This window comes from Cucurbita pepo, chromosome LG04 (genome assembly GCF_002806865.2).
Source record: "Cucurbita pepo subsp. pepo cultivar mu-cu-16 chromosome LG04, ASM280686v2, whole genome shotgun sequence".
Taxonomy (NCBI): Eukaryota; Viridiplantae; Streptophyta; class Magnoliopsida; order Cucurbitales; family Cucurbitaceae; genus Cucurbita; species Cucurbita pepo.
In genome coordinates this window covers 7,918,082-7,934,748 of record NC_036641.1, presented here as the reverse complement: position 1 = coordinate 7,934,748, position 16,667 = coordinate 7,918,082, and the positions used below count along the sequence as shown (strand labels likewise).

At 37.7% G+C, this 16,667-nt stretch overlaps 2 protein-coding genes and 2 long non-coding RNA genes across 11 annotated transcripts in view; 2 read left to right on the top strand and 2 right to left on the bottom strand.

The window, feature by feature from the left end:
- Positions 1 to 6,087, top strand: part of LOC111792134 — a 6,798-nt gene extending 711 nt beyond the window's left edge. Inside the window, exons 2-5 of one of the 5 annotated variants that reach the window (XR_002814738.1) lie at positions 158 to 441; positions 531 to 609; positions 2,486 to 2,938; positions 5,577 to 6,087. This is a non-coding gene — a long non-coding RNA (uncharacterized LOC111792134). Of the gene's footprint in view, positions 1 to 157; positions 442 to 530; positions 610 to 2,485; positions 2,939 to 5,312 lie in introns of all 5 variants that reach the window. The other 4 variants (XR_002814736.1, XR_002814739.1, XR_002814737.1 and 1 more) reach the window with 4 other exon arrangements.
- A 1,026-nt stretch (positions 6,088 to 7,113) lies between these two features.
- On the top strand, positions 7,114 to 8,050 carry LOC111793618 (auxin-responsive protein SAUR71-like). The gene has a single exon (XM_023675576.1). The coding sequence runs from the start codon at positions 7,267 to 7,269 to the stop codon at positions 7,636 to 7,638; it is 372 nt and encodes a 123-aa protein (XP_023531344.1). The 5' UTR covers positions 7,114 to 7,266; the 3' UTR covers positions 7,639 to 8,050.
- A 2,103-nt stretch (positions 8,051 to 10,153) lies between these two features.
- On the bottom strand, positions 10,154 to 13,464 carry LOC111792562. 4 transcript variants are annotated; one of them, XR_002814817.1, is made up of 4 exons: positions 13,385 to 13,464; positions 11,946 to 12,067; positions 10,839 to 10,992; positions 10,154 to 10,740 (listed from the first exon to the last, which is right to left on the bottom strand). It is a non-coding gene; the product is annotated as an uncharacterized LOC111792562 (long non-coding RNA). The 4 variants fall into 4 exon arrangements; XR_002814818.1 differs by having other exon boundaries at positions 10,154 to 10,706; XR_002814815.1 differs by having other exon boundaries at positions 10,154 to 10,992.
- Positions 13,465 to 15,158: 1,694 nt separating this feature from the next.
- LOC111792561 lies at positions 15,159 to 16,476 on the bottom strand. The gene is made up of 2 exons (XM_023674068.1): positions 16,193 to 16,476; positions 15,159 to 15,794 (listed from the first exon to the last, which is right to left on the bottom strand). The coding sequence occupies exons 1-2, from the start codon at positions 16,385 to 16,387 to the stop codon at positions 15,303 to 15,305; spliced, it is 687 nt and encodes a 228-aa protein (XP_023529836.1). The 5' UTR covers positions 16,388 to 16,476; the 3' UTR covers positions 15,159 to 15,302.
- Positions 16,477 to 16,667: the final 191 nt, after the last annotated feature.

The window sequence follows — 16,667 nt, the reverse complement described above, 5'->3', positions numbered from 1 at the left end:
CCCCCTTTTACTGTCTCTGCCATGTGAATTTATTTCATTTTGGAAAATGCAGGCACATTGGCACAATTTTGCCAACGCTTATGTTTTCGAATGGATCTATTATTCATACTCAACTTATGACTTACTTAAATTTTCCTTATCCCCCGTGTTATTCCAGTGTCCAAGTTGATCCAAAGAAGTGGGGTCTTTCAGGCAGCTTTCGTTATGCTTTGATTTCTTTTCTTGGTGGAGCATCATTTCTTCTCTGCCAGGACATAGATATTAGGCCAAACCTGTTGGCACTGCCGGGGCTGCCATTTTTGGACTTTATCCTCCTTGGTAGTACTTGTCTCGCTCAAATATCAAGCTATTGGCCACCATATAAGCGGTTGAGTCCTTGTACATGAAGCTGGACATGGCTGATTGATATGCTCTACTAATATTGAATCATGTACAACTCTGGTAATTTCTACCAATTATTCATATGCTATTTACTTGGAAAAGTAGTTCATGCATTTATGTTGATAAAAGTTCCTTGTACCCTATTGCAGCTTACCTCGTGGGTAGCTCAATTTGTGGAGTGATTTTGGATGCAATTGTTGCTATGGAAGTGGGGATATACCAGGGCAGGTAAGCAATCCTTTCATATGCATTTCAAACCATGGTCTTGAATGTTAGGAATGCAAAACAAAGTCCCATATTGGCTACGAAAGGGAGGGATCTAGATATTTAAGTTAGAACAAGTATCTCCATAATCCATTTGGGCAGAACAAAAAAACAAAATCATGAAGACTTGTCTAAAGTGGACGATATCAGATAGATGGAGGTTTTTTTGTCCTTAGCTATTGAAATGGTGGTAACTGAAAATATTTTGCACCGAGATATTCATGTGGGTTCTACATCAAGCAGATGGCTTTGTAGGTAAGGGATAGGAATACGATTAAGATAAACTCAATAATAGATCAGAGCAGGGTGGAAAATATGCTAAAAAATATAAAATCGATTTGAGAGTAGAGTTAGACTTCCAATAGTTTGCGGCTGATGAACAACTTATCTCATAATTTGGACGGCTAAATGTGAAGTTGTAACACCCGAGCTTGATAGGTACAAGCGCTCCATTGCTTCCCTCCTTATGATTAAAAAAAAAAAAAAAAAAAATTACAAGATTTTATTGTAGGCCAAGGAGACCGAAACTCAAGTCGTTGAAGAAGGGAAAACATGCTCAGGATAGTTGTGGAGAAAGAAGAAGAAAAAAAAACGGTCAAAGTCAACCTAGGGACAAGATGGTCATTTTGTCCCCTAATATGGAATCAGCCCAAGGGAAAGCTCTAATACCAAATGATATGGAATCAGCACAAGGGCTCTGATACCAAATGGTATGGAATCACTACAAGGGGAGTAAGATTCAAAAAAGGGTATGGAATCACTACAAGGGGAGTAAGATTCAGATTACCTTGTTGATCGAATATCTCACGGCAAGAACAGTTGTTCGAGATTCAAATCACTCCACAAGCAAGATCGATCATGTCTAGCTTGAATGATTTTTGTGGATCAGATATCTTAAGGCAAGAACACTTGTTTGAGATTCGATCACCCCACAAGCAAGAAACAACCAACTAGATCACTCCCTTTACCTAAACTAGGTAGAATTGCAAATAAACTTAGTCATGCGCTCAAGAAAGCACAAAGCCTTCTTTTATTATATTTTCCAAGCCTATCTTACAAAGATGACATATGACATTATATAGCCTCAAAATGAAAACTCTCAACCTTCCATGAAGCTTTTCAAGAGGGGTAACTTTCTTACTTTATGACCATAATTAACTATACTTTAGGGTGGTAATTAGCCACTAGGTAAATAATGCATGAATTGAAATATCTTTTGATAATTTCAATATCTTTTCACATCTTCGTTGAAGTATATTGTATGATTGATGTCTTTTGGTTCATATCAGTTTGGAAGGGCAGAATAAAAAGAAAAGAGAGAAGGAGGCTAGGGTTTTAGAAGGGAGAAGAAAGAGGAAGCCAAAAACCGCCCCAAATCCGCCATTGGAGGTTGGCCCAAGCCAAGAAAACTCCAAATTTGGGTGGTGGAGTCACTCTTTCCCATCAAGAAAACCAAAAACTCCTCGGTTATGGCCTTTTCGTTATGGTTTTTTATAGATTAGAAGAATTTCTTCAGAAATAGGTCTTGAATATGTGAAGCGATGAACTAAAAGAGGATTCGCATAGGTTTCTTAGAAAATCGGACGGAAGTCAGATTGCAATCGGAGTTCGGGTGATTCAGTCAAGAAAATATAAAAATGAGTTTTTCGTCACTTCGAACGTCTTTCATCATGAGGTTAAGTAAAAATTCTAAGAAAAATACATCGACGTAGGTGGACTAAAACTCTACGACTTTGGTGAAGAAACCAAGTCGATCCCAGTTGTTTGCATTAAGTTACAAAAATTCGAAGAAAATGGTTTGAACACGAAATTCTAACACCTGGAAAATCGTAACACACAGGGAGAGAGAAGAGAACCGCCACTCGTCGTCCAACACATGGAGGAGGGCAGCGGAGCCCGTGGGTGTCATGTGGCAGAAGATGGCTAGAGAAACACATCCAGCCCGCTAGTCGACACGCGTCAGACGCGTGGATCCAGGTCAGCCTGTTTTCGACCCAAAGAACCACACGTGACCCGACGCCATGCAATCTAAATGCGAACGACCCCGACCACATCCAACCCGATCGTTCCTGACCCGCGACTGCACAAAGCTTCGGCGTAGCGACCTCCAGAGCACGTGCCCGACGCGTGCAGCGTGCATGAGTTCTCCAAATTCCTCCGTTTGCTAGTTTTTCGCTCTAATTTCGATACTGACTTTGTTCTTATGTGAATTAGGACCCCATCAAGAAAATTTCATAACTTTGGAACCTTCTTTGGTAAGAAGATCAAGCTTGGAAAGACATGTATCAACCATGTAAGTAACCATTTAGATTTTTCACGAGTAGTACTTATAGGATTTGTTTGGATAAGCATGCATGCTATTAAACCATTAATGGACCAGTGGAAGGGAATTTTGTGAAGTCTGCGCTCCGGGTGAAGATGAATCTTATTTCTCCTTTGAGCATGCGTGTTGATATTGTTAGGAATCACTTATTTCTCCGTTGAGCATGCGTGTTGATATTGTTAGGAATCACTTATTTCTCCTTTGAGCATGCGTGTTGGGTCGTTACAAATGGTATCAGAGCCAGTCACCGGACGATGTGCTGGCCTTCTCGCTGTTCCCTGAAGGAGGGTAGACATGAGGCGGTGTGCCAGTAAGGACGCTGGGCCCCAAAGGGGGGTGGATTGTGATGTCCCACATTGGTTGGGGAGGAGAACAAACCAAGGACGCTGGGCCCCAAAGGGGGGTGGATTGTGATGTCCCACATTGGTTGGGGAGAAGAACAAACCACCATTTATAAGGGTGTGGAAACCTTCCCCTAGCAGACGCAGGGGAAGCCCGAAAAGGGAAGCCCAAAGAGGACAATATCTGCTAGCGGTGGATCTGGGTCATAGCAGACGCAGGGGAAGCCCGAAAAGGGAAGCCCAAAGAGGACAATATCTGCTAGCGGTGGATCTGGGTCATTACAAATCACTTAAGTTTAGGGCATGACTTTGATACTATGTTAGGAATCACGACTCTCCACAATAGTATGATATTGTCCACTTTTGACTACACCTTCGAGGCTCACAATTCTTTGTTCAATATTTGAGAATTCTATTGACATGGTTAAGTAGTCACTTTTGACTACACCTTCGAGGCTCACAATTCTTTGTTCAATATTTGAGAATTCTATTGACATGGTTAAGTTTAGGGCATGGCTTCGATACTATGTTAGGAATCACGACTCTCCACAATAGTATGATATTGTCCACTTTGAGCATAAGCTCTCGTGGCTTTGCTTTGGGCTTCTCCAAAAGGCCTCATACCAATGGAGATAGTATTCCTCACTTATAAACCCATGATCTTCTACTAAATTAACCAATGTGGGACTCACTCTCAATAATCCTCAACAGATATTGCATGAACGGTTGCATATTAACTCTAGTGTGTGATTGCCTGTATTTTCTTTCCTGTTGAGGTTAGGTTGAGAATAGGAAGAAACAACGAGCCTAGAGTAGGGCACAAAAGACTAATCGGGCTAGACAAAGATCTATAACAGGATGCCTCCATGAGACGGTGCAATTAGGATCACAAAAGGTGGCCAGTGGGCCCGTGCCCCAGTATTTCAGACCACGATAGCTTTGAGAGGTCTTGGGCGAGAACCCTGGAGATGAGTGAATTCGTGTCTAAGCCATCAAGACCTGCCCTAGAAAATCTAGTAGGACACCACAGTGACCATGGACGATCGAGGTAGCTCGCCGGGCTTGAGTAGTGTGAACGGTGTCACCATAACCTCCACTTCCTTCTCTACTCCAATACCGTAGCGTCGAGGCTCTACTTTGATACTAGAATCGTCGAGCTAGGCTTAGCCGGATAGGGTAGTGTGATTCGTGCCTCGACCTAGTGGAGATAGCTAGGGTCTCTTGAATGGGACCTCTGGGCCGTATACCCGTCCCTGAGCGGGGGAGCGTGGGACCACATAGGTTGACCCAATAGCTGACCGGCACATAGGGGATCGCAATCCCCCAATTTTAGTGGTGGTATGGTCCCGTGGGAGGGTTGTCAGCTAACCTCCACGGATGATGTTTAGAGAGTTTTACATATTCAAATCCAGTCATACTAACCTCAGCTTTACTTGTGAGGTCGTGCCTCAGCATAGAACACTGATCATTCACTGCATAAATAAGGTAAGCCACGTAAGTTATAGAAAAGAAGGATTGGAAAAACCCCTAAGGGTGCGCTTTAGTTTAGAAACCGACTTGGATAGGCGAGAACCCAACTGTTCAAAAAGCATTGGAGCTTAGACCATACTTCCTAGAGCCCAAAATAAAGCCTGTGAATACTGGGTAAGGATGCAAAAAGAGCCTACAAATAGGTTGTTGACGGTGTATTCCTATACTCATCCATTTCTACACTATTTTTTTTTTTTTTTTTTCCGGGAGTTGGGAAGCCACAGAGGAGTGACCCGAGGTGTTTAGGAGTCTGTACAGTCATGCATAGTTACATCATACGTTTTGTACCCCATAACCTTCTCTTATGAAATTTATATGGTGTATGAACATTTGTTTTGATGGAAACTCTTTCTTCTTGATTGCTAAATATTTTCCGTAAAATCTTATTGCTCATCTCTTTTCGAGTCTTGAATTTTGGGGTGTGACAGAAGTGTTTGTTTCTGTACTACTGAGTGTTTTTAATTTGAATTTAGTTGGCAGGAAATTTGTGTTTTGGAATGAAAAAATGGGAAGCAACCCTGTGGAAGGACGTTTGGATGGTAGTTCATTTGTGAGGTGATCACGTTAATTAGTTCCCTCCTTTGGAGAAGGATCCAAACAGTTGTCCATTATTTTTGGTATTATGGTACTATAACTCTGAATAATAGCTGAAGTAGTAAGATTTGTATGAGTGGACTCAATTCTATGCCTGAAACTGTGTACATAATAACTAACATGACTGCGTTGAGGTAATGCAGGGTAGTTTTTGCGGGCATTCCAGCTGAAGCTCTTGTTTGCGGGCAACACATAAAAAAAGAGTAACCTTTTTTCTGATATCTTGATTACAGTTTTTTATGTGTTGAACTCCTCCGGGGAATCGGGAGAGAAGAAGCAAATTATACAAGGTAGAATCAGATTCCCAGCAAGCAACCAAGCCGGGCTCCACCCATCTCAGATTATTATTAAAGGTAGAATCAGTTTGGTTTCATCTTAGTCTTCCTTGAAGTTGGTCTTTTTAAGTCCCAACACTCCGTCCACGCCACTCAACAGCATCTCCAGTTGAGAGTTCTTGATTCTCAATAATAATAATAATAATAAACCATAAACGGTCACTTTCAAGGACCAGAAAGAGAGGGTAAAGAAAAGGAAGAAGGGTCTTAGGTAGGCTGCCTTGGGCATGTGGATTTCCTGGTCATCATTTTGTGCCTCTGCTGTGTAATGCCACTACCAAAAAGCCCTATGTTCATTTACGAATCACCTTATACTTTATGCTTTGCCTTTTTTTTTTTTTTTTTTTTTTTTTTTTTTTTTTTTTTTTTTTTTTTTTTTTTTTTTTTTTTTTTTTTTTTTTTTTTTTTTCTTCTTCTTTTTTTAGCACTCAATTCCGTACCACTCTCACGAACCCAAGCTTTATTTATTTTTTATTTGTTATTTTACTTTTTGGGATAACAGTCATTGTTGCCCACGTCCGAAAGCACAAGGCTTTTGGATCATCCATTTTCTCTGCCTTCTCCTTTTGATTTATTTATTTTTCTTTCTTTTTGCCCTTTTTAGGTAAATAATATTATCATCTTTTTCCCACTCAAATTCAAACTACAAATAAATTCAAACTACAAATAAATTCAAACTACAAATATAATGAACTGCTCTTATCCACAAATTTATATTCCAAACTATCTAACATCGTCTACTGCCTCGTTGGCAAGCATACCCTTAATAATTCTATTTTCTTTAAATACTAATTATAAATTAACCTTGAGTTGTGTTCATACAATTGGTAGTCATTAGTTGTTTCCTTCATCCAACAAANTTTTTTTTTTTTTTTTTTTTTTTTTTTTTTTTTCTTTTTCCTTTCTAATTGTCTTTATTGCTCTAAAAATTTCACATGTACCTCAAATGTATCAACTCAATTATTAAAATCCATAAATGATGTATAATTGAAAATGTATGTATATTATTTATAGAAAAAAAGAGTGATTGCTAGTTTTTCACATAGTTTATCCCATGTCTAAAATTAATTTCTTTTTCTATAAGAACTCAATTAAATAAATTATTACATGAAAAAATAATAATAATAATAATAATAATAATAATTAATAATGAGAGGAGGGAAGGTGGCGTGAGTGATTGTACCGGCCAAGTACTCTTACCTGTACCTCCCCCACCATCCATCTCTCTCTTCTCCTCCACCTTTTTCTTTTTTCAATTTTAATATAATGCCTCCAATCTCCAAGCTCACACCTCCTCTTCACTTCTATATATATATTTTCCTTTCTTCCCTCCATCTTCAAACTCTCTTTCATCTTCTTCAAATCAAACTCTCTTTCATCTTCTTCAAATCAAACTCTCTTTCATCTTCTTCAAATCAAACTCACCAATTCCCTCAAATTCATTCATATTCAAATCTCAATTCCCTTTTCTCTCTGTTTCTATTCTTCATCAATCATCATGAAGCAGTTGATTCGCCGACTTTCTCGCGTTGCCGATTCCTCTCAGTACTGTCTTCTCCGCTCCGGCTCTCCCACCAAGCTCCGCCGATCCTGTATTCTCCGTTCCTCCACCGTGCCGCAAGGCCACGTTCCCGTTTACGTTGGCAAAGAGATGGAACGGTTCGTCGTGAGCGCTCAACTCCTAAACCACCCTGTTTTCGTCGAGCTCCTCGATAAATCCGCCCAAGAGTACGGTTACGAACAGAAAGGCGTTCTACACATTCCCTGTCATGTTCTTCTCTTTGAGCGCGTTCTCGAGGCTCTCAGTGTCGGTGATTACGATTCTCGCCGTCTTCAGGATCTTCTTTCAAATCTCTCTATCGACTCATAAACGCCCGAGACGGACGGACCTTTTTCCTCTCTTGTATTTTTTTTAGAGAGATTGTTCTTCATTTTTCTGTATATACTTTTCTGATTTTTGTTTCTCATAGATGACTAGTATATCAAAGAGAGTGATCCAGGACAACAATTCTTAGCTTCTTTTTCTCCTTCCGATGTAAATCCACGAGGATATTACTACATTCTCCTGTTACGGACACAGCTTCTTCACCCGAATTTCGTGACCAATCAGTGAACTTCGTTTTTTGTATTTCTTACATCGCCCTTCTCTTCTCAATCCTAACGCTGTTGAACTGGACTGGGGATCTTGACCATTTTTCATCCCTAAACTCCAAGATTTCGGGTGGATGTTGTAGTTTGGTGGTGATCAAAACTAACGAAGAGGAAACCTAAATTGCAATTCTCATTAGATTTTTAGTTTTCATTGCCTTCTGGATTCGCCAAAATCGAGGACATCGAAGGATCTTATTCAACAATTTGTGGCATAAAACAAGCAAACAAAAGGAAAGGAAGCAGAGGCGAAGTAATATTCGCTAAAATTAAGAGAGAGATCCAGTCTCCGGCACATTGCCGGAGAATGGGGGATTGTTCAAGAAAAATCTGCGATTGGGGCTACAAGTTACCTGATAAATTAGTAATCAATATTCTTGTAGATATCGTGCTTGAGAATTGAAATTTACCCAACTAAAATGACATCCTTCCTTAAAAATATCCTTTCCGTGTCATCAGAATCTACAAGAATATTGTGTTTCTAACATTCTAATTTCATTAATTTCCTTACAATAGGCGATAATAGGTTTTGAGATTGTTGTGACATCAATCCATTAAAAATCTTGGGGCTCACAATTATTGTTTGAGTTAGTTGAAATATTATAAAATGTGTGGTGGGAGGGAAGGAGGATCGTCCTTTTCAGTTTGTCTTTCAGTGCTGGTTTGATCGCCCATCACTCTTTTGATTTTGATCGCCCATTATGTATCTTCTTAATTCTAATTATTCATTTATGGAACTCTTCGCCCACTCTCCAAACTTTACCCATAATTAATGCAATTTGCATTTATCCACCAACCAAGATGCCCAACTATCCGCAATTTAAACTTGAGTTTAGTTAACCCAATTCAGCTTGGTTCACTTGGACCATTTAGTTCGACCATTTTTATTTGTTCAACTTCCTAAGTCAATATGCTTCCATGCCCCCAACTATTTAAACTATAATTTTATTATAAAAATGGATCAATGATTTACTAACTAGATGATTAGGATCGTGTCAATTAAATTTGAAAAGTAGTAACTATTCTAATTGGTAGTTAGAAAGGACTCAACTTAAAAGTTATGGAGATTTTATTATCAATCTCGCATAATTTAATCATTCAACGTCTCAAATTATCCCCGATCAACACCAATTGTTTACAACCATAAGATGACCAAAGAGCCACCCAAATAGCTTTCATAAATTATTCATTATCAAACATTTTATGTGAAGAAAGTTGTAGTGGGTCAAACTATACAAAGTGTTTAATATATGATGTGATGAATAAATGGTCATCAAAATTATATTATAAGCCATGGATTCACACATATACACATATTTGAAAAGAATAATATCGAAGATTGTTGGAGGTCAAATTAAAGAATTAAAAACCCCATATATTCTCTGCATTCACACACATAATCTTGTACACTTGTATTACAATATATGATGGATTAAAGAATAAGCAAAAGAGTGTGAGAGAGAGTTGGAGAAAATGCATAATTGGATGAGGAGTCACATCGATGGTAACAAAAATAATGTAGAAGAGAGGAGAGGAGAGGGCATTATTGGATTGGGGCACAAATAATGTAAGCGTGCTTAGCTTCCAAACAAGTCACCTTAACAAGCAAAGGGAATTGATAGAGAGAAAATGATTGGAAGCCACCAAAGTGATTATAAATATAATATGTTGAATAATTATGAGGGAAAAAACTGCCAATAAAATCACGGATACTTATTATAGTTTCAAAATGAAATCCCTTGATTTGCGCTGTTGTCTCACATGGCGGGTGTACTGTACAATTTGAAATTTATTTTTGATTAATCTTTGAAATTTAAAAATTACTGGCTGGTTCACGTATCATCTAGATCCAAGAAACGAGTATATTTGTCTCCCTCAATTTCGTGAAGGCCAAGGAATTCATGGCGAGGAAAATGGTATAGTTCAACAGCGAAACGATCTTCCAAGATCCGAGAGAACAGGCAAATACTACACAGAAACCCCATGTGGATTCTGTAGAGACTCACATGTCTTACATTTATTTTCTTCCATATATTTAAACCACAAATTTATGGCTTTTCTAGGGAAGAAAGTTAGCTCAACATTATTAAAAAAAAAAAATTAAAGTCGGGAATTGATTGACATGCTGTTGCTGTTGCTGTTGCTGTTGCTGTTGGTTGGACGATCTATTTAATGAGTTGTGTGTATGCTTGAAGACAATCCTTAGGTGAAGACTCGGTGCCATAAGACAAAATTAGGACGACTTTTATTTCGGTTGGTTGTCATCTACACAGTCTCAATCAATAATATCTATCAATTTCTATTTTGATCCAATGGATGAAGCATGAACTACAAATACAAATAGATATCTATCTGCTGAAAATTCTTCTTCACCTGCTCAAGCTCAAGTTCCAAAGACTGCTTCTTGCGTATACGTTTTAACTGAAGTCATGTTGCTGCGAATACCAATTGAACCCAAATTTAGAACTATGACAAATATCAAAAAATTTGGAGGGTCTGCAACAAGTCATGTTGCCGGGAAGATTCCGTAGCTAGTTTCATCTTGTTAACTTTCCTGACGTTAAATTGTGGGATAAAAGACTCCTGTTCCATTGACAAGTCTCTGCATGCCTGTTGGGGAGAAACAGTGGAGATGTATATACTTGATTTTGAGTACTATTCATGCTTGATATGCTAGCAGCCATAGTTGAGACATCTGGATGATAATGCTTCCCACAGAAGATTAAGTTCCCAAAGGACAGAAGCAAGGGAGTCACTCAATTTTGGATCAGAGGCATATTGCTGATATTTCTGCATATCAAGTAGATGTTTACGGGGACCAGGACTGTAGATAGTCCATACATAACATGTTCTTGGTCAAACAACAGTACGAATCATGATAGCATTTTTCATAACTAAAAGGATTTCAGAAGCTTCTGATACCTGCCAACGACTCTGCGGATCCAAAACATAATGAGGAAGTAGCCAAATGCTTAATAAATGCAGCTGCCTTTTGCATGTCATGCTACGCACAACATTATCTTCAAAGCTTTCACTAGTACTTCACCATGATCTCTGAGTGAAACTTGAATGTTACCTGTCACCCATTTGAAAAATAATAGAAATGATAAAAGGAAAAAGATAGCAGACAAGTAGAAATTGTAGGTATTGGCCCACCCTTGGTGATAAATTATGAGGATATACATGTAACAGGGAATTGAAATTGCTTCATAGTAAGGACCCCAAAGCACCATCAGTGATTTTTCAAAAAGATGAGATTATCATATAACTTGTTGTAATGAAGAGCATAAATATTAAAACAAATGCTTGGAACAAGCACTAACGAGGCTTGGTTTTAGAGGAACCAGTAATTAGTACGCTGTTTCAGAGTTCCACACTAATCTCCCAGACCTGTACTCAAGTACAATATTGTATAGCTGAACAAAAAAAAGTCTCGTAGATCAACATTCAAAGCATCCAGGATTTCCCTCATTACTTAAATGCCACAATGCAACACTGAAAACGCTCAGAGACGGTCAAACATTGTGACTGTTCCTCAGAAGAATTATCACCACCGTAGCAAGCCTCTTAGATAATTCATTTTAATCAATTGAGCTATTCAACTTAATTTTTGATAGACTTGGCTTCTTCACAATATATCTCACAGTAGATGAACTTGGCTGGTGAGAAAATCTTGACAAAGAAAAATTGTGGAAGGAATTTTTGGGAGAAGAAAAATAGAAAAGCGCTGAATAAAATAAGAGGAAGAATACGGAACCTTCGGAACCTTTGGGATTTGACTGAAAAACACGGTTATTTGTTTCTCAGACTTATTTAAATAACTATTCTACTATAAAAATGGCTCAAATAGCCAATTAAATCTGGGCCACTCCCCTGACATGTAATCGGGTATGTCAAATGGTCAGCTAACTAATTTGCGTATGTCTACAACTAAAAATATGGCAATGTAGACATGTATGTCAAATGGTGAAAAAAAAAAAATTCAACTAACGACTGCAACTTACCTAGACATTAACGACTGCAACTTACCTAGATATTAACGACTGCATTGTATAGCTTAAGATCCGGAAATATGTTTCACATACAGAAGAAAGTGTATCTGACTGCATCTCTCTTTGCTTCATTACATCTGGAGCAAGAGAAGCAGTAACCTATGAGAAACATCACAAACCTTCAGCAATTACCAACTAAAAAGATGTCTCATCAAATGACAAAAGAAAAAAATAATAATAGGCAACAGTTAGACCTCTTCACTAAACTTTGTCTTCCTTCATTCCCCTGCAAATGACTGATTCCTCACGATTCTCTATTTTCTTCTGTTTTTTGCTCCACTTTACTATGTTATCTTTCTTTTCTGCTGTTAGATAAAATAAAAGTCTTTTTCTTTATTTAGTTTTCTCGCGTTTTTTTACTGTTGAATCTTTTTCTTTTGACCTTTTCACCATTTGACATACATGGATTACCATATTTTTGGTTGGCCTCTGGGCCATGTTTACAGGAAGTGGCAGATTTAGTTGGCCGACATCAAGTTGTATCATCAAGGTTAAAATAAAAGTAGGCTGTTTTCCTTATTTTCTTTTCTCACGTTTTTTACTCAAATCAGTAAGTTGAATCTACCATATTTTTGGTTGACGAAGCACAAACAAAAACTTTATCTTATTGCCGAATCTAGTTAGTGTGGATGATCAAGGTGTTAACTCACGCACAAGGATTTGGAGATTGTCAAAGAGAGTGGACATATTGGAGGAGATGAGACTTCAAGTCATACAGGTAATAAATATCCAAGCAAGCTCCATGAAAAACTTGCTTAAGCAAGAGGCTGATGAGGTCCTTCTCACACGTGATGAGATTCTTGGTAAGTTTGATGATCAAGAGAATAATCAAAGAGGCATGATTAGCAAGGAGACGAATGATACTGAAGAATCTCGACAACAAGTAGAATATGCTACACCTTCAGAGATATAGTTTTTGATGAAACATCTTTAGAAGATGGGGGAGCAAATATTATAGAAGACGGCCCCTCAAACAAAGTACACCATAGAGTCTCCCCTGAGGCCTCTTTCTCTGGAATCCTCAAACATCCTCCCTTTAATCGAGGCTCGACTCCTTCTTTGGACCCTCGAACAAAGTACACCCTTTGTTCGACATTTGAGTCACTTTGACTACACCTTCGTGGTTTACAACTTCTTTGTTCGATACTGGAGGATTTTTGGTTTTTTTCAAAATGCATTAAACCAATGATGATGGTGTTCCTTACTTGTAAACTTATAATTTTCCCGAAAGTGTGATTCTCCTCCAAATAATCCTCAACATTTTGAAAAAAAGCAGTGATGTTTCTTTGTCTAACAATCACATGGGAAGTAAAAACTTAGGTTCAACGTGTTCTCATCAAGGCAGAAACTTCTACAAGAAAGCATGATTATATGCTACAAAAAAACAAAAAAATGAGCAAGTATGAGAATTCAAACCTCGATGGAATATGAAGATGCAATTGGCAGTCATGTGATGGTTTGAACTGATCTTTATTTCAGAAATTGTTTTGCTAAGTAACTTCATTCCATTTCAAGCACCAGAAAACCTCATGGAAAGATAAATAAAAAAAGAAAAAAAATCATTTGAAGAAAGTAAAGAAATTTATAATGCAAGATGGAAGTATAAAAAAGCAAAAGAAAGGGTCCAATCATGAATTAATTAATGTTGGGAAAGAAGGTTTGAAGCGATTCTCGTAATTGTCAATTCGGAACATTAAATTCTGGTGTTGTTAATAAATGCTGCGTGTTTATTTAGTTGAACAAACTTCATAAATATGAAAACGACACCAATACTTGATTAAAAGAAAGTTTATGCAATACTATTTTCTTTTTCTTTTTCTTTTTCTTTTTCTTCTTCTTTTTCTTTTTCTTTTTTCAATAAAACCCTAAAAATTGAGGGAGTGGTTGAAGATATAATATTTTCAATTTATAATATGTGACTGAAACACATATTACATGGTATTTGGATATTTTCCCCACTCAAATACAAATGCAAAACACATGTTGCTATTATGGATTTTATTTTGAATTGAAAAAGAAATTAAGAAAAGAAAAAGAATGCAATGTGTGGTAGTGTAGGGGCGTAGGTGGCAAACCCAAATTAACCCAAAATTTAAAACTCCTCATTCAATGCCTGTGGGCGATTGAATGCTATTTTACAAAATTAAGGGATCCTTTCACGATTATTTGATTATTTATTTTCCATCTTTTTTTTTTTTCTTTTCTTTGTAATATCATGTGATAAATACAATAACAAAAGATAAGGGTGGCCTAAGAGAAGGAGTTACATACTCTTGCCTAACATTCTTCCCATTTCTTTCAACATTAAATTTTAAAACCCAAACATATGGTTCTTACCTTGTTCCAACTATACCTCATCTTTATTTAAAATATCTCACAATTATTCCACACTGACAGCATTTTTATTTATGTTGTAGGCGTGGGATAAAAGATGGAAAACAAATGGATTATATTATTTATTCATCTTTATTGCAGCAATGGAGTAATTTTGCATCTTAATAATAATAATAAAGATGTATTATGATTTAATTATTGAAATAATCAAGCATTGATTGAATTCATGAAGTTATGGGCATTAATGGGGTGTTGACGTTGATTTCCTTGCCGAGAAAGTTTAAAATAAATTAAAAAAAAAAGTATGGTTGCGGAATTTAATAGTAATAACTGCGATGCAAGGTTCATAAAAGTCGCACATAGATCATAATAAATCCATAATCCTATGACATTACTTGTGGATTAATTAACAACAAAGTTTTAAGATTGAAATTAGGGCAGGAAAGCCTCAGAGACGAAAGGCGTGATTAATGAAAATTAATTGAGTAGTAATCCAACAATAATACGAATTTAATTCGAAAGAAGAAAAATAAGAGAGAGAGAGAGAGAGAGAGAGAGAGAGAGAGAGAGAGAGAGAGAGAGCAATAAATGTGGGGGTATAAAAACGTAGGTGGCAAACTATGACAAACTTTAAGTGTCCATTAAATATATTAATGCAGCAAGCAACCATTTAAGATTAAACCCACCTTCTCCACCCACTGCCCTTCTAAACGTTTTTACTACGCAACCTCTATAAATGCGCACTTTTTTTTTCCTTTTTTTTTAACCCAAAATATCCCATATTCAACTTTACTTTTATATCCAAATAAAATTTATTAAAAAATGGTCAAACACAACAAAAATTGAAAGAGCCTGAGAAAAACAACAAATTGAACCATGGAAGGCATAATATTTTTGGTGTAAATATGTTCATTTTACATGTACCCCCGCAACAACAGAACCATGCCCCAAATTTCTTCATTTTATATCTTCATTCATGATGAACCATTCCCGACCATTTTTATATGGATATGTTTAGGTCGATTCGAGGTTTCTTCATGCTCGCCAATGGAACAACAGAATTGCATCGAGGACATCTTGGGTTGTTTTTCGTCACCAATACATAAGATAGACATCCAGGACAACCCACCGCCATCGGCGCCGCCGACTTTCTACTTTCCGCCGCCTCTTCTTCTTGAATTTCCTTCGCCGCCGAGGGGGAGGACGGCGACTTCCAAACCGTAGACCGTTTTTTAATCAGCTCCTTGTCGGCCCTTTCTAAAGCAGATTTGACCTTATCCAGAGTGCAAACGCTGGCGTAATTGGTCGACGACGTCAAATTCAAACCCAAGCTGGTTTCATTGAAGAGATTTAAGGTTCGTTTTGAAGGAGATGGGGGGAAATTCAAGTCCTGGGATTTGGATTCTGTTTGATTCTTCATTTGGCGTTGTTTGGAATCTGAATTCAGAGGAGAATCTGGAGTTTGACTTCTCTGTATGTAAACTTTTCCCGACTGCAAACACGAACAGAGGAATTCTTTTTCTTTAAATAAATAAATAAATAAAACCCAATGATTTCAGAGGAGAGGGGGTGGTAATTGAATAGGGTCAGGGTGGGGATAATTAATCAGGCGAGTACAAACACCAAGAACTCTTTTAAAAAATAAAAATAAAGAGCCGCAATGAATGTCATTAAAATCAGAGGAAAAATATAAAAAAAAAAAAAAGCTACAGTAATCGCAGAGCATCCAAGAACATAGGCCACGCCCACAAGTGCAATAAAATAGTTCCCACCCCAACTTCTGAATTGAATAAAAAAAAATCTTGAATTGGAAGATTTAACGAAGAGTTGCTACAAAATGAAGGAGGTGTTGAGATTTTGTAAGTTGAAAAGGGATGAAATTGAAGAAACCTTCAAGTCGAGGCGCTTTTCCCAGCCGGAGGGAACCTGCAAATCGAGGTCCAGTTCCTGAGAGTCAGCGAGGTTGGAAGATTGACCGAGCAAATCACGAGTAGTGAGAGGCGTTGATTCCTCGAGGGCGGTCCGGTTATCTTGGTCCTCGTAGCCGGCGAGAACTCGAATAAGACTACTCACTTGGGCGGCCATATTTGGAGCTTTATAGAGGGAGGCAGAGGGGAAAGGAGAGAGAGAGGGGATTGGGGGGTTTGGATTCACTGTTTGTGATTGAATGGAGAGCGCTACGGGAAATATAAGAGGATATTTATTTATGAACTAAACATTATTGCGATATTAATGGTGGGAGGGAAAATGGAAATTAATTGTTCGAATTTGATTAATGATGGGAAAGTGGAAGAGTTGCGGAACACAATTAATTGGGGCCTTCAATGCCAATGACAATTACTACTACTCTTCCTTGCTCATTTAA

Coding starts and splice junctions, on each gene's coding strand:
- LOC111792561 (XM_023674068.1), bottom strand. CDS start 16,387: ATGGCCGCCCAAGTGAGTAGTCTTATTCGAGTTCTCGCCGGCTACGAG. Junction 15,795..16,192: donor AAAAGCGCCTCGACTTGAAG/GTTTCTTCAATT, acceptor TCGTGTTTGCAG/TCGGGAAAAGTTTACATACA.
- LOC111793618 (XM_023675576.1), top strand. CDS start 7,267: ATGAAGCAGTTGATTCGCCGACTTTCTCGCGTTGCCGATTCCTCTCAG.